The sequence below is a fragment of the Scophthalmus maximus genome, chromosome 5 (genome assembly GCF_022379125.1).
Source record: "Scophthalmus maximus strain ysfricsl-2021 chromosome 5, ASM2237912v1, whole genome shotgun sequence".
In the NCBI taxonomy this organism is placed as follows: Eukaryota; Metazoa; Chordata; class Actinopteri; order Pleuronectiformes; family Scophthalmidae; genus Scophthalmus; species Scophthalmus maximus.
Genome location: NC_061519.1, coordinates 26,783,464 through 26,805,314, shown reverse-complemented (window position 1 = coordinate 26,805,314; position 21,851 = coordinate 26,783,464). Strand labels below are relative to the sequence as shown.

At 48.0% G+C, this 21,851-nt stretch overlaps 1 protein-coding gene across 2 annotated transcripts in view; it reads left to right on the top strand.

Annotated features, from left to right (window-relative positions):
- Positions 1-21,851, top strand: part of myo10 (myosin X) — a 91,254-nt gene that overhangs the window by 61,876 nt on the left and 7,527 nt on the right. For both annotated transcript variants that reach the window (XM_035634115.2, XM_035634114.2), the window contains exons 17-29: positions 4,933-5,015; positions 5,531-5,639; positions 6,164-6,244; positions 12,341-12,465; positions 13,188-13,302; positions 16,667-16,773; positions 16,871-17,104; positions 17,298-17,337; positions 17,691-18,629; positions 18,718-18,838; positions 19,421-19,664; positions 20,424-20,519; positions 21,298-21,391. In XM_035634115.2, coding sequence (XP_035490008.2) covers positions 4,933-5,015; positions 5,531-5,639; positions 6,164-6,244; positions 12,341-12,465; positions 13,188-13,302; positions 16,667-16,773; positions 16,871-17,104; positions 17,298-17,337; positions 17,691-18,629; positions 18,718-18,838; positions 19,421-19,664; positions 20,424-20,519; positions 21,298-21,391 — 2,388 coding nt within the window. The remainder of the gene's footprint in view (positions 1-4,932; positions 5,016-5,530; positions 5,640-6,163; positions 6,245-12,340; positions 12,466-13,187; positions 13,303-16,666; positions 16,774-16,870; positions 17,105-17,297; positions 17,338-17,690; positions 18,630-18,717; positions 18,839-19,420; positions 19,665-20,423; positions 20,520-21,297; positions 21,392-21,851) is intronic.

Genomic DNA, 21,851 nt, shown 5'->3' with positions numbered 1-21,851 from the left:
AACAGTAGAGAGGAACAGTACAGAGGAACAGTAGAGAGGAACAGTAGAGATGAACAGGAGAGAGGAACAGTACAGATGAACAGTAGAGAGGAACAGTAGAGATGAACAGGAGAGAGGAACAGTACAGAGGAACAGTAGAGAGGAACAGTAGAGATGAACAGTACAGAGGAACAGTACAGAGGAACAGTACAGAGGAACAGTAGAGAGGAACAGTACAGAGGAACAGGAGAGAGGAACAGGAGAGAGGAACAGGAGAGAGGAACATGAGAGAGGAACAGTAGAACAGGAGAGAGGAACAGTAGAGAGGAACAGTAGAGAGGAACAGTAGAGAGGAACAGTAGAACAGGAGAGAGGAACAGTAGAGATGAACAGTACAGAGGAACAGTACAGAGGAACAGTACAGAGGAACAGTAGAGAGGAACAGTACAGAGGAACAGGAGAGAGGAACAGGAGAGAGGAACAGGAGAGAGGAACAGGAGAGAGGAACAGTAGAACAGGAGAGAGGAACAGTAGAGAGGAACAGTAGAGAGGAACAGGAGAGAGGAACATGAGAGAGGAACAGTAGAGAGGAACAGTAGAGAGGAACAGTAGAGAGGAACAGTACAGAGGAACAGTACAGAGGAACAGTACAGAGGAACAGTAGAGAGGAACAGTACAGAGGAACAGGAGAGAGGAACAGTACAGAGGAACAGTACAGAGGAACAGTAGAGAGGAACAGTAGAGATGAACAGGAGAGAGGAACAGTACAGAGGAACAGTAGAGAGGAACAGTAGAGATGAACAGTACAGAGGAACAGTAGAGAGGAACAGTACAGAGGAACAGTAGAGAGGAACAGGAGAGAGGAACAGTACAGAGGAACAGTACAGAGGAACAGTAGAGAGGAACAGTAGAGATGAACAGTAGAGAGGAACAGTACAGAGGAACAGTAGAGAGGAACAGGAGAGAGGAACAGTACAGAGGAACAGTACAGAGGAACAGTAGAGAGGAACAGTAGAGATGAACAGGAGAGAGGAACAGTACAGAGGAACAGTACAGAGGAACAGTAGAGAGGAACAGTAGAGATGAACAGTACAGAGGAACAGTACAGAGGAACAGTAGAGAGGAACAGTACAGAGGAACAGTACAGAGGAACAGTACAGAGGAACAGTACAGAGGAACAGTAGAGAGGAACAGTACAGAGGAACAGGAGAGAGGAACAGGAGAGAGGAACAGGAGAGAGGAACATGAGAGAGGAACAGTAGAGAGGAACAGTAGAGAGGAACAGTAGAGAGGAACAGTAGAGAGGAACAGGAGAGAGGAACAGTACAGAGGAACAGTACAGAGGAACAGTAGAGAGGAACAGTACAGAGGAACAGGAGAGAGGAACAGGAGAGAGGAACAGGAGAGAGGAACATGAGAGAGGAACAGTAGAGAGGAACAGTACAGAGGAACAGTACAGAGGAACAGTAGAGAGGAACAGTACAGAGGAACAGGAGAGAGGAACAGGAGAGAGGAACAGTACAGAGGAACAGTACAGAGGAACAGTAGAGAGGAACAGTACAGAGGAACAGGAGAGAGGAACAGGAGAGAGGAACAGGAGAGAGGAACATGAGAGAGGAACAGTAGAGAGGAACAGTAGAGAGGAACAGTAGAGAGGAACAGTAGAGAGGAACATGAGAGAGGAACAGTAGAGAGGAACAGGAGAGAGGAACAGTACAGAGGAACAGTAGAGAGGAACAGTACAGAGGAACAGTAGAGAGGAACAGTAGAGAGGAACAGTACAGAAGAACAGTAGAGAGGAACAGTACAGAGGAACAGTAGAGAGGAACAGTACAGAGGAACAGTAGAGAGGAACAGGAGAGAGGAACAGGAGAGAGGAACAGTAGAGAGGAACAGTACAGAGGAACAGTAGAGAGGAACAGTACAGAGGAACAGTACAGAGGAACAGTAGAGAGGAACAGTAGAGAGGAACAGTACAGAGGAACAGTAGAGAGGAACAGTAGAGAGGAACAGTACAGAGGAACAGTAGAGAGGAACAGTACAGAGGAACAGTAGAGAGGAACAGTAGAGAGGAACAGTACAGAGGAACAGTACAGAGGAACAGTACAGAGGAACAGGAGAGAGGAACAGGAGAGAGGAACATGAGAGAGGAACAGTAGAGAGGAACAGTACAGAGGAACAGTAGAGAGGAACAGTACAGAGGAACAGTACAGAGGAACAGTAGAGAGGAACAGTAGAGAGGAACAGTACAGAGGAACAGTAGAGAGGAACAGTAGAGAGGAACAGTACAGAGGAACAGTAGAGAGGAACAGTACAGAGGAACAGTAGAGAGGAACAGTAGAGAGGAACAGTACAGAGGAACAGTACAGAGGAACAGTACAGAGGAACAGTAGAGAGGAACAGTAGAGAGGAACAGTAGAGAGGAACAGTACAGATGAACAGTAGAGAGGAACAGGAGAGAGGAACATGAGAGAGGAACAGTAGAGAGGAACAGTAGAGAGGAACAGTAGAGAGGAACAGTACAGATGAACAGTAGAGAGGAACAGTACAGAGGAACAGGAGAGAGGAACATGAGAGAGGAACAGTACAGAGGAACAGTAGAGAGGAACAGTACAGAGGAACAGTAGAGAGGAACAGTAGAGAGGAACAGTAGAGATGAACAGGAGAGAGGAACAGTACAGAGGAACAGTAGAGAGGAACAGTACAGAGGAACAGTACAGAGGAACAGTAGAGAGGAACAGTAGAGAGGAACAGTAGAGATGAACAGGAGAGAGGAACAGTAGAGAGGAACAGGAGAGAGGAACAGTACAGAGGAACAGTAGAGAGGAACAGTACAGAGGAACAGTACAGAGGAACAGTAGAGAGGAACAGTAGAGAGGAACAGTAGAGAGGAACAGTACAGAGGAACAGTACAGAGGAACAGTAGAGAGGAACAGTAGAGAGGAACAGTAGAGAGGAACAGTAGAGAGGAACAGTACAGAGGAACAGTAGAGAGGAACAGTACAGAGGAACAGTAGAGAGGAACAGGAGAGAGGAACAGTACAGAGGAACAGTACAGAGGAACAGTAGAGAGGAACAGTAGAGATGAACAGTAGAGAGGAACAGTACAGAGGAACAGTACAGAGGAACAGTACAGAGGAACAGTAGAGAGGAACAGTACAGAGGAACAGGAGAGAGGAACAGTACAGAGGAACAGTACAGAGGAACAGTAGAGAGTAGAGAGGAACAGTAGAGAGGAACAGGAGAGAGGAACAGGAGAGAGGAACATGAGAGAGGAACAGTAGAGAGGAACATGAGAGAGGAACATGAGAGAGGAACAGTACAGATGAACAGTAGAGAGGAACAGTACAGAGGAACAGGAGAGAGGAACATGAGAGAGGAACAGTAGAGAGGAACAGTAGAGAGGAACAGTAGAGAGGAACAGTAGAGAGGAACAGGAGAGAGGAACAGTAGAGAGGAACAGTAGAGAGGAACAGTAGAGAGGAACAGTAGAGAGGAACAGTACAGATGAACAGTAGAGAGGAACAGGAGAGAGGAACATGAGAGAGGAACAGTAGAGAGGAACAGTAGAGAGGAACAGTAGAGAGGAACAGTACAGATGAACAGTAGAGAGGAACAGTACAGAGGAACAGGAGAGAGGAACATGAGAGAGGAACAGTAGAGAGGAACAGTAGAGAGGAACAGGAGAGAGGAACAGTAGAGAGGAACAGTAGAGAGGAACAGTAGAGAGGAACAGTACAGAGGAACAGTACAGAGGAACAGTACAGAGGAACAGTAGAGAGGAACAGTACAGAGGAACAGTAGAGAGGAACAGTACAGAGGAACAGTAGAGAGGAACAGGAGAGAGGAACAGTACAGAGGAACAGTAGAGAGGAACAGGAGAGAGGAACAGTACAGAGGAACAGTACAGAGGAACAGTAGAGAGGAACAGTAGAGATGAACAGGAGAGAGGAACAGTACAGAGGAACAGTAGAGAGGAACAGTAGAGATGAACAGTAGAGAGGAACAGTACAGAGGAACAGTACAGAGGAACAGTAGAGATGAACAGTAGAGAGGAACAGTAGAGAGGAACAGTAGAGAGGAACAGTAGAGAGGAACAGTAGAGATGAACAGTAGAGAGGAACAGTACAGAGGAACAGTAGAGAGGAACAGTAGAGATGAACAGTAGAGAGGAACAGTACAGAGGAACAGTACAGAGGAACAGTACAGAGGAACAGTACAGAGGAACAGTAGAGAGGAACAGTACAGAGGAACAGTAGAGAGGAACAGGAGAGAGGAACAGGAGAGAGGAACATGAGAGAGGAACAGTAGAGAGGAACAGTAGAGAGGAACAGGAGAGAGGAACAGGAGAGAGGAACATGAGAGAGGAACAGTAGAGAGGAACAGTAGAGAGGAACAGGAGAGAGGAACAGTAGAGAGGAACAGTACAGAGGAACAGTAGAGAGGAACAGGAGAGAGGAACAGTAGAGAGGAACTTGAGAGAGGAACAGGAGAGAGGAACAGTAGAGAGGAACAGTACAGAGGAACAGTAGAGAGGAACAGTAGAGAGGAACAGGAGAGAGGAACATGAGAGAGGAACAGTACAGAGGAACAGGAGAGAGGAACAGGAGAGAGGAACAGTAGAGAGGAACAGGAGAGAGGAACAGTAGAGAGGAACATGAGAGAGGAACAGTACAGAGGAACAGGAGAGAGGAACAGTAGAGAGGAACATGAGAGAGGAACAGTAGAGAGGAACAGTAGAGAGGAACAGGAGAGAGGAACAGTAGAGAGGAACTTGAGAGAGGAACAGGAGAGAGGAACAGTAGAGAGGAACAGTACAGAGGAACAGTACAGAGGAACAGGAGAGAGGAACAGTAGAGAGGAACAGGAGAGAGGAACAGGAGAGAGGAGGGACAAGTCGACCTCACCCCTGGTCTGTGTTGCCGTCTAACGCCCCCTGGTGGCTCGTTGCAGGTGGTGTACGACGTGAGGGGGATGCTGGAGAAGAACCGTGACACTTTCCGAGACGACATCCTCAACCTGCTGAGGGAGAGCAGGTACGTCGCTGAGACACAAAACCTGTTTATATACGAAGAGGGGTTTGGTTTTATGAACAAAACTTTGCACAATTAAATTCCCACCGAGCTTAAGAGAAGGACAACAGTTTAATTATTTAGAAATGTTTTATCGACCTCATCTTGTTATTAAATACATTTTTTTAAATCAACAAAAAAAAAGTTTTGCTGCCGTAATGACCAGGTCTCTGATTATAATTTTAATTACACTTTTACCTACTTATTTATTTGTATATACACATATACAGTATGTGTGTGTGTGTGTGTGTGTGTTTTGCTGACACAAACACACAAAAAACAGATTTCTCACTAAACTAAACCGGAGTTACTGTTAGATAGATATGAATAAGAGTCCAGTGTGACATTTAAACTCTCAGTTTAATGTCAGTAGCGATGATTATTAATGGTTAACAAAGTTCAGGATGAAATGATAATTTCCTCTTGTGCTGTAAACCTGATTGACCTGGAGCTGAATCCACTTCCCGTGTGTCCCGCAGGCTGGACTTTGTCTACGATCTGTTCGAACACGTATTGAGCCGGAACAAGCAGGACACTCTGAAGAGCAGCTCCAAGCGCCGGCGGCCCACGGTCAGCTCCCAGTTCAAGGTACGTGATGCACCTGAACGCCACGCAGCTCGCCCCGACCGCTGCTCTGAGAAGAGCCGGAAGACGTGCGTGTTAGGTGCTTCATGCCTGGTCGTCCTGACACACTGCCGGGAGTCGCGATGGAAGCGATGTGTTTGTTACAGTCGAGGTCAGAACACCAGTGGTAACGTGACAACCACTCCTTACAGTAACTACTTGTCAAAGTAACAGTCGTGGTTTACTTAACTATATGGCGTCAAACAAAACAATACAAGTAAAAATATATTAGAGGCGATAGTTTGTTTGTTTTCTATAGTATTCAGTATTTGTATTGTGGCAGTAATAGCAGTGATATTTGTACTTGCAGCAGTAGTAGTCGAGGTACTAGTACTAGTCTTAGTATGAAACTATTCAAGTCTCGGGTTGTGATTCCGCTGCGCTTACTTTTAATACTTTAGTTATTAATACTCGTAGTTTCTGCTGAAGTAATCGCAGCGACTGTTGCAGTGACAGTGTTTGTACCTTTTCATTTTATTTTGATGCAGAATTCTTTGCACTCCCTGATGTCCACACTCAGCGTCTCCAACCCGTACTTCATCCGATGCATCAAACCAAACACACGCAAGGTGAGTGCGTTCGCTCACACACACACACACACGCACACACACACACACACACACACACACACACACACACTGTCGGAGTGCAGAGGTATGCCAGAGACTGTGTGTGTGTCATTTTAATAATCAGACCGTCCTCCCCCCACCAACCAGCCGCAGACAGGAATGAGAAGTGTCTGGCCCCGTCTTGCGTGCTGCCCTTTGACCCCCGGGTTGCCTAGCAACAGGCTGGAGTAGCAGTAGAATGTGTGCCGGGGATAATGTACACAAACGATGTGCCGGGGTCACAGAAGGCCGGTCTGAGAGATAATCCTCCACTCACCAGGTACTGATACCGACCGACCGGAGCCCCGCTCCCGACCCCCGACCTCCACGGACGTGAGCACGGCGGCGTCCAAACTGCGTTGGAAAATAAACAGAAGCCCGCGGACCACTGGTGTACTGACTCACTCATTGGCAGCTCAACAGCTGAGACCAGATCTCATCGATGTCTCTCCGGGGGCCTTGGTGTGACCCAGCACGTTGCATCGGCTGCCATCTTTCTCCAAAATCGCTTACTGCCCCTTTAACGAAGTGAATTTCTATACGAAAGCAGGTTCATGTCTGTGGTCGTGTCTCGATTGATTTGATTATGGTGATAGATATAATCAGAGTGTCTCCGGTGTCGGAACACACGGCGAGTTCTCATGAGGAGGAATGCGACCGTCTGGACTCGTCTGCTGATCGAGTGTTAAACAAGGTCTGGTGATGACTTTCAAATGGAGCTCAATGTCGTGAGGGAAGGAGGTGGGAGGGTCGGGGGTCAAGGGTCAGGGGGCTGGGCACGGCACGTGGCCCCTAAAAGCCCCCGAGAGGCGTCCCTGTCATCTGCCTGGTGTCAGAAGGGAGGAGGGCGACGGAGTGTTGTCATGTGACAGAACAACTTCTTCTTCTTCTCCTTCTTCTTCTTCTTCTTCTTCTTCTTCTTCTCCTTCTCCTTCTCCTTCTTCTCCTTCTTCTTCTTCTCCTTCTCCTTCTCCTTCTCCTTCTCCTTCTCTTTCTCCTTCTCCGTCGTCCATTTCAGCGTCTTCTTCAGCTCTTTGTCCGTTTGACCGTGGGACTCGGTACGTGACTGCACCGTGGTGTGAGAGCTGCAGTGATGCAACAGTGTGATGAAAACGCCTGCAGGGTCCAGATGGTTAAGTGGAATCAGTGCAGAAACAATATCAATATATTGACAGAATGCATAATGTGGTGTGGACAGACTGTTTTTCTCTGAATACAAACTGGACACACGCTGATCGTGGGAACAGTCCTTTACACAACAACGTGTTTGGGTTGTTGTTGTTGTTGTTGTCGTTGTTTTTAGCTCATCTGACGATTTCCAGTTAAACTTTAAACCTCAATTCTTCGTAAAACAATCCTGTCCCTTGTTCTTGACTCAGACCAAATGTAAACACAGAAATCAGACATTAGTAATCGTTTCCAAAGCAAAACACGTTGAGTGAAAATCAGGGAATATTTCCTCGTGGCCCGTAATCTGTTGTGTTGTGTCTGGGCCCAAACCAACAACACTCACTCGTTGACACCTTATAAATACATACATGATGCATAAGTTATATGTTAACATGATTGCAATTACACTGTGCATAAAATAAAATAAGTACACACACATACACCAGTAAAAAACTAAACACTGTACGAATTATAAGATGTATGAATTATACTACACTGAGACCTCATGTCTGAGGCAGTTAGAGACACAAAAGTCTCCATCACATTTGAATGTAAACACACACACACACACACACACACACACACACACACACCGTCTACAAGTGGCCTCCTGCACAAATTAGCCTCAGCAGGAGACCAGCGCCATGGCAACCACAGCCCTCCCTCTCCACACACAAAAAGGGGGAGTGGAGTTTGAAAGCCTTTGTTTGACTCCGTGTGTGTGAGAGAGAGAGAGAGAGAGAGAGAGAGAGAGAGAGAGAGAGAGAGAGAGAGAGAGAGAGAGAGAGAGTGTGAGAGATGCTCAGTGTGTCGAGGAGACCGACCGACAGAGAGACGGGCAGCGGCTGTGGGAACTTCATTTTTCTTTTCGCCTCCGATCTGGAAAAAAAAACCTTGGGAAAAGGAAGCGGAGCGGCGATGCCGGGTGAGACCGACCTGACGGGTGAGACCGACCTGAAGGGTGAGAACTAACTGAAGGGTGAGAACCAACTGAAGGGTGAGAACTAACTGAAGGGTGAGAACCAACTGAAGGGTGAGACCGACCTGAAGGGTGAGACCGACCTGAAGGGTGAGACCGACCTGACGGGTGAGACCGACCTGACGGGTGAGACCGACCTGACGGGTGAGACCGACCTGACGGGTGAGACCGTGGCGTTCAGGCGTCGGAGCGGTGGAATGATGAGCAGACACCAGATGACACAGATTCACATCCACTCTTTGATTTGTGCACCAGGACGTAACAACTCAGACAGTATATCGATGTTGTGGCAGCAGTTTGAATCCATATCTTGACGCCAGCAGAGCTTTGTAGAATCTCTCCCAAGAAATTAAGTTTAGACACATGTAAGAAAAAAACACGCAAACCTCTGCGCACGCTTGCTGTTTTCTCTTTTGAACACAGTCCGAACCGGCTCCTTCCTCATTGGTCCTTAATTCATCCGGCCGCAAGTTAAAAGTCCCGTCAGGGACAATATCGCCGAGCAACAGTCTCGCTGCAGTTTCCTGTTTGTCATCTCGTTAATTGGACTTGAAGGTTTTGGAAAGTAAACGCTCACAGACGTGGAACCCGGCGAGGTTCACGACTGCCACGGTTGAGCTCGGAGGGGCGACCACGCGACGGTGACGAGGAGAAAGTAGTTTGACTGACGGTCAATGCTCGGCTTTGTCGCGACCAGATGTTTTTAAATGACACCGTTGAGGCGACGTCGTGGGCGGAGACGGATCTTTGTGATGCTGAGACGAGACGTCAGGTCCGTCGTCCTGGGAGCAACTGAACGTGTCAGGATCCGTCCTCACGATTAAGACACAAGCATCCGCCTGGTTCCAGCTTCTCCAATGACGAGTCGTGTCGTTGTAAAGCCTCTGGAGGCGTCACCTTGGCCTCTGGAATATTGTGGTTCCCTGCTTTGTTAAAAGTGATGCTTGTTGCATAAACTAGAAGGAAAACTAGAGCAACATTTGATATCGAACTCTTGTGTATTAAATACATATTCTTCTGTTTTTCCCGCTCCTGGTTTAGTGACTGAACAACATTCAAAAGTTTATTTCCCCCCAATCCAAGAATTCACGTTCCAATTGTTTTCAGCAATCCAGAGTCAACTGATTCTGAATCTACTCTTAAGAGAAGCAGCAGCAGGTTCTTACATTCGAGAAGCTCGACGCAGAGAAAATTTTGTCCCGATCAATTTTGTGTTGAGACACAAAAGATCAAGGAATTAAAAACTTAATCTAAAAGTCAGAGCGCTGAACTGCAACTTGTGTCGTGGAGGGGAAGAAGAGAATGTTCCTATTTGCTAAAAAACTAAAAGAGACCTGACCCGGACATGGTGCCAGAAGGAGATTGTGCATCTCTGTTCCTTGGTGAATGACGGACGGCTCATCCGGAGTTTGCTCGTCTTTGCCTTTTCCCCCCCGCCGGCTCCCAGCCCCCCCGGGAAGCGCCCTGACACGCCCCCCTTTGTCCTGCTGAATGCCCCCAGTCTCCGAGTCCTTTGTGCAGTGAGGGAAGTTAGGCTGAGAAAGACACGGTGACTTTAAAGCCCTCAGGCTGTCGTCGCCACGTTGTCGCAGATTTGCATCTCAGAATCGTTGGTGCTCACAGATTTTCCGGCGTCTTGGAAATCCTCCCCGAAAGCACAGATTTATGAAAATAATAATACAGGAACTAGATTAAGTCGATCATCTGTGTCCAGACTGGGAAAACAATGTCTTCATGGAACTCGCTTACAGCCGCAGACCGAAATATAGAAAATACACGCGACGGCCACAATAATAATTAAAATGATAAGCACCTGAGATTGTACAAAGATCGTACAGCTAAAGAATTGTAACTGCATTTCTGTGTCATGTTGTACACTGTATACTGATAATGGATAACAAGTAAGATAACAAGATAAATCTATAAATAAAGGAGCAGGAAGAAGCAATATGCTTTTCTAGTCCTACCGCCTGTTCCATACTAACACAAACTTTCATTACATCAATTACAATTCATTCAACAAGTTGATCGGACAACGGTGGGAGTCTTCCAGAAACATACACAATGAGAAGAGGAGGCCGTTGACGTCTCAGCAGCAGAAGGAAGTGATGGAGATAGAGAGTGAGGCGAAGCGCGTCAGGAAGCAGAGGGCCGCTCGCTGACACCACTCGGCTTTGTGCCGCCGCGGTCCGGCCCGTATGCAAATGCAGGTTATGCTAATGAGGGTCTCTGCGGTTAAAAGGCCGCCATTCAGACCCCTCAGGGGAGATCTGCTGGTGAATCGGCCTCCCTTCATCTCAGCAGCTCCGACGGCCATCGACGGGCGATCAGGGGAGATGGGCGCTCAATAGAGGGGTATTACAAGGCGTTATGAAAGCAACCTCTCATTCTGAGCCCCCCCACCCCCAACGCCCACCGAGGTTACAGGGTGAGAGGGGTCCACCCGGGAAAGTGGCTTTCACTGAATGCTCTTCTGTAAGTGTTGATGGCGTCCCGATGCCGGGAGACATTTGATTTGTTGCTGCTGTCGTACGCGTTTCTTTCTGAATTGTGAACGGGCGGCATGAGAGTGTGACGCATGTGTGAAGTGGAAAGGGACAGAAGTGACGCGCGGTTCGACTGCAGACGTCAATGTCAGATTTGTTACGCGGCTTTTCAGCCTCATTTTTACTTTGTCTGCCTCGTTTGCAGCAGGCTGCGGTTTTCAGAGGGTGGAGACCAAAATGAAGCCTAAAGGAAACAGAAAACTGGACTTGGGCACAAAAAGCAACTCCGATGGGAGGTTAATGTTGGTCTGTGTGTCCTAACATTGTCATTCCAAATAGTATGTTTCGAACATGCACAAGGAATTTGGCCACAAAATAAGTTTCTGAACTTTATAAAGCGATGTCACGTATCGTGTTTTCAGCTTGTTCCATTACACCTTGTGGCCACGAGACGCAGCCGCCGCCGCCATAAAAACTCCTCACGTTGGTTTTTCTCCCACAATGTCACATCATGCCAAACATCGTTTCCGCTGCTGAACATCACAACCTCCACTCGAGTTGCAATCGAGGCCGAGTCCCAAATCGATCCCCTGACAGTTACGTCGAAGGCTGTGGGAGCAACATCGTCTGTGGCCTCTGAGCTCGTCAATTCTGTTGTTACTGTCGTATCGTGAGAGCAGCTGACGGCACTGAACTGCAGCGTGAAGATCATCAGCTGCTGCTGCGTAGACAGTCGCTGTTGTTTTGACATTTCCAACAGCGATTTCTGTCTGTGTTTTATGTCAATGTACAAACATCCATGTGACATGTTATCTATACGTGAAAGCAGCTGAAATATCATATCAAAATCAAGGTATTTTTTTCACTGAGGTACACACATACAGTGCAACACATAAAGCCCCAGTGTGTCATTTTTGTAATTTTCTGGCGGCATCTGGTGGTAAAGTTGTAAAAACCGCAAACCAACCGAGCGACCGACAGGGGACACTTTATGGCGGCGCACCGCCGATTCCATTTCCGGTCTCCAGCAGCGTCTGAAAATTCTACGTGAACGCAACGTATTCTGGAACGTTTAGTTCAACAACCGTATTCAACACGAGACTCACACGGAGGTCGGTCAACCTCATGGAACTATATTTAACTCTTATATGAGAATAGTTATGGACGATACATTCAATTTCTGTGGATAAGTCTGTCTAAATATTACACACTGTAGCTTTAACACTACAGTGTCCCCTGTCGGGTTCTCAGTTGGTTGCGGTTTGCAACTTTACCACCAGATGCCGCCAGAGAATTACACACTGGGGCTTTAAGTCAATGAGAAGTTCCACCCTGGACACCACATCCAGTCGTGGGTTATTGATTGTGTATTTTAACGGCTTCAAAGTTCTAAAAGTTCTCGTCCTCTCTGTTTGCCTGCAGATGCCTGACCAGTTCGACCAGGCGGTGGTTCTGAACCAGCTCAGATATTCGGGGATGTTGGAGACAGTCAAGATCCGACGCACAGGCTTCCCCATCCGGAGACCGTTCCAAGACTTCTGCTCCCGGTTCGTCGTCCGCAGCAAATCAGGCGCAAGCTCAAAAAAAACAAACATTATCCTCTAGATTCATGTGGCAGATATGGACGGTTGTGTCTGTACAAATGTACATGGCAATTTTTTTGCAATCTAATCTGAATACTCTTGGATTAACTTCAAAATCAAACATTTGGACGCACCCACAAAAATGTGGACTTCCGAAAACTCGTCTTTTAAAACTGTTTTAAAACGAAAACAATTTCAACGCATTGGAACATTGTCATTATCTATGAATCATAGAAAAATAATATAAAACACTAACAAAACTGGCAACCTGAGAGGAGTAATGTACACAGTGATATACTGTTGAGTAATGTATAATAATCTATTTTGAATAGTGAATTTAAAATTGCCATATTTTAAAGACATCATCAAAATGTAATTGAGTATTCCTTGATTGTAACTATAATCTAATTACACGTCTTTATTTCAAATGTAATCTGTTCTGATTATAGTTACTTATTTCCTTGTGATCTGATTACGTAATCCAGATTACATGTAACCGTGTCCTGCAGGTTTGCAGCGTTAGATACTAAAGTAAAGATCTGAAATAGTCGAATTTCCTTAAACAGTATATTGAAGAATATTCTTTTAATGTTGTTGTATTTCATATGAATGTCAAGATCGGGAGGAACGAGTAGAACTGGTCTCTGGATTCTGACCTGTTGCGTTTTCCCAACCCTGCTGTCCAGGTACAAGGTGCTCATGCGAGGTGCGCTGACGGCGGAGGACCCCAGGGGGCGCTGCAGCCAGCTGCTGCACCTCTACGACAGCAGCGGTGGCGACTGGCAGCTGGGGAAGACCAAGGTGAGGAAGACAGACGTTCTCTGTTTCTTCATACCCTCGTTCACAGGAAGTCGTTACTCGTTACTCGTCGTACTCGTTCTGTAGTTACCTCCGCCACCAGGAGGCGATGTTTCCACCGCTCTCGTTTGTCAGCAGCATTTACGCAAAATCTACCGAACGGATTTGCACGAAACGTGCGGGAGTTGAAGGATGAGACACGGGCCAGGACAGAATCCATGAAATGTTAGTGTGGACTTAGAGCTCTCTGCTCCCATCTCCCCCCGAGGCTGAGTGAGTGAGTGAGTGAGTGAGTGAGTGAGTGAGTGTGATCATGAATAATGCAGGTCCAGAGCACCTGGAGCGTGGAATCCAACAGTTATTGGTTCCAGTTTTCTGTGGGGAAATGACAGATGGCCGACACAGATCCCCAATCACAGCATGATTGCATGATGCCGCAGAGGGTGACAGCAGTGGAGGAAGTGGGTGTGGGTGGACGGATGGACGGACGAATTGGCCGTTGGTGTGTGTGTGTGTGTGTGTGTGTGTGTGTCTGTGTTTGTGCGCGACCGACAACAGCAGAAGAAACCGTATTGCGAGTCGGCGCCACAGAACTCAGACGGAAACAACAAGCATCACCTGAATGATGAAACATCACGCAGAGAAGTTTTCATTCACTTTGGCTTTTTCACAAACCTGACTGGGAAAACACGTGGAAACAAGCGACACACGTTCCTCTTCTAGCTAATAGATTCACTAGATTCACAGTTTGACTGATCTGAACGTTCTTGACGCTCGACTGAAGCTCCTCCTAGTCCTCCTCCTCGTCCTCCTCCTCGTCCACCTCCTCTTCGTCCTCCTCCTCCTCTTCCTCCTCCTCCTCGTCCTCCTCCTCTTCGTCTTCCTCCTCGTCTTTTCCTTCTCCTCCTCCTCGTCCTCCTCCTCTTCCTCCTCGTCCTCCTCCTCTTCGTCCTCCTCCTCGTCTTTTCCTTCTCCTCCTTGTCGTCCTCCTCCTCTTCCTCCTCCTCTTCGTCCTCCTCCTCGTCTTTTCATTCTCCTCCTTCTCCTCCTCGTCGTCGTCGTCGTCCTCCTCCTCCTCCTCCTCCTCTTCCTCCTCCTCTTCCTCCTCCTCCTCGTCTTTTCATTCTCCTCCTTCTCCTCCTCGTCATCCTCCTCCTCCTCCTCCTCATCCTCCTCCTCCTCCTCCTCCTCTTCTTCCTCCTCCTCCTCCTCCTCCTCGTCTTCCTCCTCCTCCTCTTCTTCCTCCTCCTCCTCCTCCTCCTCCTCCCCGTCCTCCTCCTCCTCCTCCTCCTCCTCCTCGTCTTCCTCCTCCTCTTCCTCCTCCTCTTCTTCCTCCTCCTCCTCCTCGTCCTCTTCGTCCTCCTCCCCATCCTCCTCTTCGTCCTCCTCCTCCTCCTCCTCCTCCTCCTCTTCCTCCTCCTCATCCTCCGGCTGCTGCTCGCAAACCGTTAAATCAATTCTATCTCCCTCTGAGGGATTCGCCTACTTTGTGCCGCTGCCCCTCGCAGTCAGATTTACGCCGAGCCTCCCGCTCCTTTCAGTCGGCACATGTCCTGACTATTGTCTGGGAGTTAGTATTTTATTTTTACAGCCTCAAACTTAATTACCTGGAAGTGATGAGGCTCCGCTGGCTCCTCCCCCCGGACTCTGACTCTGAGGCTTATCCTCACCTCATTAGCACAGCAATGAATTTTTTTTTTAGGAGGATTTCTATTTTCAACTCGCTGGGATGTAAATGTTTGCACACGAGGGGGCGGTTTCGTCTGCACACGTGATTCCTTTGATTTAGAAAGTTTTTTGACGAAGGGAGGGAACGTTCTTTACACGAGTGTTTACTTGAACTAGTGAACGTTGTGGAGACTTCGTCTCGGCATCTGATCAAACTGTGTGGGGACTCAAATTCAGGTCATTTAGACAAAAAATTCCGGGGGGAAAATGTCAAGGACTTTATTTCCAGTCGGAGAACAACGTCTGTGTGTTGTAGTTGTGCGTCTGCTGCACGTTCAACCTGCTCATGAGCGATGTCCAATCACCTCCACAAGTTCATACTTCCTCGCTGAAAATCCCTTTAGTGCTTCATCCAACACCCACACACACACACACACACAAACACACACACAAGGTAATCTGCTCTCCTGTCCCCTCGTAGCACTGTGACACTTCCCCACCGTCTCGTGTGGCTACACATCCCGTATCTAATTTTTCCTCCCTCCCTAATCGGATTAACCCCCCGGGCGCCGCCGCCCCTCGGTGCGGAGCCCGGCCTCCTCCCGTCGATGGACGGCAGCTCGGCTCCTGTCGGGGGCAGCTGGCCCAAGTGAGTCTGGGTCTTTTCACTCCCGCTGCAGTAATCCGTGCTCCTTGAGCCGCGTGAACAAACTGGAGATTTGATTCACGTCGGCCGCTTTGTTCAGCGCAGTTGTTAAATGGTGATGATACAAAGGAATGAGAAGGAGCGAGCCGTCTGTTCGCTTGTCAACCCTGTATTCTTCGTGTGCACTCTGCTAAGCAGTGGCTGTGTTTCCTGTTTTAACTCCATTTTCACTCAATCACTTGTTACATATTGATTATTCAATTCAATTCAGTTTGATTTGTATCGCGCCAAATCACAACATACACTGTCTCAAGGCACTTTACATAGTGAGGTCAATATTAAATATTAAATATTAAACAATAAGTCGTGGTTCTGTATTATTCTGGTTCTGTCCCCTGACCCCATCTAACATTATTATATATATATACATAGTACATGATCTAAATGTCTATTTGACCAATTTCAAAGTTTCATTACTACATCAATGTTTATCACAGTTTTCACAATCCCACCAAAATGTTTTGGGCAGCACAGACCGAGGGTTTGATCCAGATTCAAACCAATACGTGACCACGAGTTGAACATCCCATTTTCCAGATTAGTTCCAATCCATTATGCAACATCTAGTCGGATCTGAACAACTGGAGGTTTGCAGTGTTTTATCTGTCTTTTTTTCCCCATTGTATATTGGATCAACTGAATGTGGTCTGTTTCGTAGACATGCAAGATATTTAAAAAATATCACCTGGGGCTTTTAGAAAGTTCCCTTGATGTTCTTATAGAATGTTCTTTTCAAAAGTGTCTTTGAGCGTGATACAGTTTTGTGGAAACATGTCATGTGGTTGAAGCCATAAACATCCGAGTCAACCTGAAATTCCGCCTCAATCTAAAATGACAGCAACAGACACATTGTCCTGTTATCGATCTGGTTGAAATCCCAAGTTGTATTTTGCCTCTCACCTTCGCTGAATCGCTGGAGGGTTCATCCGACCTTCAGCAGGGCCACGTCCTCCTTGACCCTCCTGCCCTGTTCTCCCTCCCCGCCCCTCGCAGGTGTTCCTCCGGGAGCCTCTGGAGCATCGGCTGGAGAAGAAGCGGGAGGTGGAGGTGCTGAGAGCCGCCATGATCATCCAGGCTCATGTCATGGGCTACATAGCCAGGTACAACTCACGTCGACGTGAAAAAAGAAGGAATCATCTGAGAAGCCGTGAAAAAACGTTTGTTCTCACCTGAGAAGTTTGACCGTGCCGTTTACAGGAAGCAGTACAGGAAGCTGCTGCAGTGCATCGTGGTCATTCAGAAGAACTACCGCGCTCTCTACTGGAGGAGGAGGTTCCTGCTCCTCCGCCGGGCGGCGCTCACCTTCCAGAAGTGCCTGAGGGGTCGGCTGGCCCGCCGGGCCTACGGCCAGCTGCTGGAGGCGAGGAAGAGGAGGGAGGAGGAGGAGGAGGAGGAGGCGCGCCGCAGGAAGGAGGAGCAGGAGACGGAGAGGTGGGTGCCACGCCCTTCTCTTGGTGTAGCTCTGATTCGCTCAGAGAGTGATGCATCTTACCTGTCCTCAACCAACATCTCGTTCTCCAGACTCAGCATACTTTTAATGCCCCGATGAGACGGGAAATGTGAATACCTGTCTGTGTTTTTGTAGAGCCTGTGTCTAACCGTCTGTCTGTCTGTGTCTGTGCAGGGAGAGACTGAGGCTGGAGGCTGAGAGACTCGCCAGAGAGGTAAGACGAAAGCAGTTATCAACAAATTCACCTCAAATCTCCATTTCATCAAAATGTTTTGGTCCGTAATAAGTCTTCAATCTTCCATCTCCCAGTGCCGTCGAATCATTTCAACCGTCTGCTCGAACAAATCAACTTGTTTCGAGAACTTTGAAGAAAGAGAGTTTTCTGTGTCTTGAAAAGAATTCCCACCTGGAATCCTTTGATTCGTATCGTGAACGGGTTGAAATGATCTTCACTAAAGCAGCAGATTTGTATCTTATTGAGAATCAGGGGTCAGTGTTGGGAACACCACGCTCCACAAAGCAACTTCCATCAGGAGGTTTTCCAGTAATTTGTTTCTCCGTCCTCAGCTTGAGGAGGCCAGGCGACTGGAGGAGCTGCGTTGTGCCGAGGAGTTGGCCTCTCTGGTCTCTCAGGCTGCCGCCGCGGCGCCAACCTCACCGGACGCCCACGAGGAGCTGGAGTCGGCAGAGACCCTCGGGGAGGCCATCCGTCCCCACGAAGCGTCTCAGGTGGAGGAGATCCTGCGGCTGGAGCGGGAGATCCAGGCACTGCAGAGGCAGAAGGAGCAACAGGAGCTCTCCCTGACCGAGGCCTCCCTCAACCGCCTGCAGCTCCTCCGCGACCAGGAGCTCCGGCGGCTGGAGGACGAGGCCTGCAAGGCGGCGCAGCAGTTCCTCGACTCGCTGAACTTCGACGAGATCGACGAGTGCGTGAGGAACATCGAGAGCTCCTTGGGAGTCGACGAGGCCGAAGAAAAGGAGAAGGACAGCGGGCGGAGGAGAGGCGGTGAGGAAGAGGAGGTCGACGAAGGGTTCGGGGCCGACGACGAGGCCTTCAAAGACTCTCCGAACCCGAGCGAGCACGGCCACTCCGACGGCCAACGGACCAGCGGCATCAGAACGAGCGATGACTCGTCCGAAGAAGATCCGTACGCCAACGACGGCGTCATCCCACCGCTGCCGCCCACCACGCTGCTTCACCAGCCCCTGCCTCTCCCCCCTGTGCCCCCGGCCTGCCACAGCGCCTCCTCCAGCGGGGACTCGGCCTACTGCCGCCCCCAGGCTTCATCCGAGGACCAGTCCGACGACCTGGTAGAGCTCATACCGCCGGACGAGGACTCGGACTATGACCAGGACGACTACGACGAGGGCGCCATCGTGTCGAGCGGCAGTGTGGCGTTCTCCAACCCCCGCAGCGGGCAGTGGTCTCCCGATTACCGCGGCTCCGTGGGCACCTACAACAGTTCGGGGGCTTACCGCTTCAGCTCCGAGGGAGCGCAGTCGTCGGTGAGCGTCCCCCGGAGTTCACACTGTGAATGCATTCGGCGATGCTCCGTGAGCCTCGGGTGTCTAAGTTGTGTCGCTCTCATTCCAGTTCGAGGACAGCGAGGACGACTTTGACCGGTTCGACACCGACGACGAGCTGTCGTACCGCCGGGACTCGGTCTACAGCTGCGTCACGCTCCCGTACTTCCACAGCTTCCTCTTCATCAAAGGTAACCCCGTCATCACGACGGAACTCACACAAGGCCAGATTGTAAATGGCCCCCAACCAGCAAGAGAAGAGAGGATCTCGCTTTAGACCAGGAAAATATCCCCCGGATATAACTTTGTTTCCATCCCAGTTTATACTTTGGGACCATTTACAACCAATGCGACGGCCTTGTGCCTTTTATTTTGAAATGAGTGACTTTCTCTTTCACAACTTTTTTTTTTTCTTAATTCAAGCTCTATACATTTGTTTGAATTTGTGTTTTCTTTTTCTTTATTGTTCATTATTATAGAGTTTATGGTTAAACTGTAAACTGTCAAGCCTCAGTTACATTTCTCTTGGGGGGTTTGAGGACGACATCTTAGGAATCCTTGCCTATTATTATTATTTTCATTTATCAGCATCAGAAAGGTTTTACTCCCAAATATTGGTGTTCCACATCGGCCCGCACAAATCCTTACAGGTCAGGCTCAGTTTGTGAATTCAGTGCCTATTTTATTTTGAATTTCCCTTTCCCATTTTTTTAATGAGATTCGTTGCAATAGATTGATTCTTCCTCCGTGTTCCATCCGCACCTCCTCTCCAGGCGGCCTGATGAACACGTGGAAGCGGCGCTGGTGCGTCCTGAAGGACGAGACCTTCCTGTGGTTCCGCGCCAAGCAGGAGGCGCTGAAGCAGGGCTGGCTGCACAAGAAGGGCGGCGGCTCGTCCACCCTGTCGCGCCGCAACTGGAAGCGCCGCTGGTTCGTGCTGCGCCAGAGCAAGCTCATGTACTTCGAGAACGATGGCGAGGAGAAGATGAAGGGCGTGCTGGACATGCACGACGCCAAGTAAGGGCCTAGTCAAACGACTCAGCGTCGTAATGATGTCATCGGGGGGGGCGCGCTGCAGTAGTAACATTTTCAAACCAGAAGAGGTGTCGACATTTAGAGGGGTCAGTTTTAACGCAGACAACACTTCACCGTATACAATGTAGTACATGAATGTCTTGTATGAACTAGAAATTAAACATGTGAAGAGATGAAGCTGTGAGAAATGAAAACGGGGAGTGAAGATAATTGGGTTTTGGTGTTGGAATTGCATGCTGGGGTTTACACTTATATATAGAAAATAGACAAAAAAGAGACTCAGTATATTGTTTCATGTACATTTTAATGGAATCTGACATTCAAAAATTCATGACAAACAATATGATCTCAGTAACGTAGATGCAGTCCTTCAAATGACCATTGGGTGTCCTGACTGAAATCTCAAATTTGACTTTTTTTTTACCTAAGAAAAGTTGTGGAAGAAGAATTCCGATCCTTCACTTCAGTAAAAGTACCAATGCTTCATTATGAAATATGAAAAAAATAGAGTTGAAGCATAAACTTGCATAAAATGGGAAATACTCAAATACACGTACCTCAACAATGATCTTAGATTCTATATATCAGATAATGTCGTATTGTCTGATGTCTTGTCTTTTCATTATTGTTCCATTGAATACAAGCTGAAATTCCCCCCAAACAAATATTGAACATTTCGAGATAGATACTTTGTTCATGAGGTTCTGTTTTTTTCTTTTCTTTTCTTTTCGGGACGTGCAGAGAAATCATCGATAACACGGGTAAAGAGAACGGGATCAACATCGTGATGCCGGAGAGGACCTACCACCTGATCGCAGAGTCGGCCGAGGACGCCAGGTGAGACGTGTGTCCGCTGGGCTCATCTCCACAAGCTTACCTATAAAAAATATATATATTTATATAAATTATAAATTATATATATTGATAAGCAGATGTTTGCTTAAAAAAAGCAGAAAACTTTGCTAATACACTCCATGTCCATCAACAGCAAAGAGTTTGTGATGTCAGTAGAAATAGACGATGACATCACACTCGTGTCATAATATCATAATTATAATTACATTAATTAAAGGTTACACCATTGTTGCAGTGCTAATGCTAATCCTGCTACCTGCTACCTCTTGGCCCAGTTGCTTACAAACTCACACACACACACACACACACACACACACACACACACACACACAGTATAATGAGGAGGAGGAGGTCATCATGTCGCAAAGTGGGTCAGTGAGCCGGTTGCCGTGGGCAACACATTGATTTGCTCTCAGAGGGACAGTCCGATGACTCCATACGTCAGGAAGATGAACCGTGTGTGTGTGTGTGTGTGTGTGTGTAGATTATACATACACAGTATACACACAGGTGAGAGAGACGCACAAGGACCAAATTACCAAATTTAATCTGATTTTACATTGAAATACTTTTTCTGTACGAAAAGCAACATTTATAATTTAAATTGTTGTGGAAATACGTCAGAAAATTTGTCGACATGTATCGGCACCCGCCTTCTTCTCTCACGCGTCATAGAGTGAGTGATAACAGGACTTGAATAAAAGGCTCTGATATGAATCTTGTTCGTTAAACGATATTCTTGATGTCTCCGTGGTTACAGTCAGTGGTTCAGCGTGCTGAGTCAGGTCCACGGCTCCACGGAGCAGGAGATCAGAGAGATGCATGACGAGCAGGCCAACCCCCAGAACGCCGTGGTGAGTCAAGGGACAAAATCAAAATCAAATGATGTGAGTTTCATGATCTGATTCTGTCCTTCTAAACCTTTTGTGTTCACCTGGTTATGGACGAAATCTATCACATAGATTATCAAATAAAAAGATTGATTTACATTTACAGTGTGTGTGTGTGTGTGTGTGTTTGTGTGTGTGTGTGCGTGAGAGAGATAATTGGTTCCACGGGGCAGAAGAAGGTCAGACTCATTAACCACACCCTCAACATCGTCACTGACGAACTCCGTCTCTCTCTCCCTCCGTCTCTCTCCCTCTCTCTCTCTCTCCCTCTCTCCCTCTCTCTCCCTCCGTCTCTCTCCCTCTCTCTCCCTCTCTCTCCCTCTCTCCCTCTCTCTCCCTCCGTCTCTCTCCCTCTCTCTCCCTCTCTCCCTCTCTCTCCCTCCGTCTCTCTCCCTCTCTCTCTCCCTCCGTCTCTCTCTCTCTC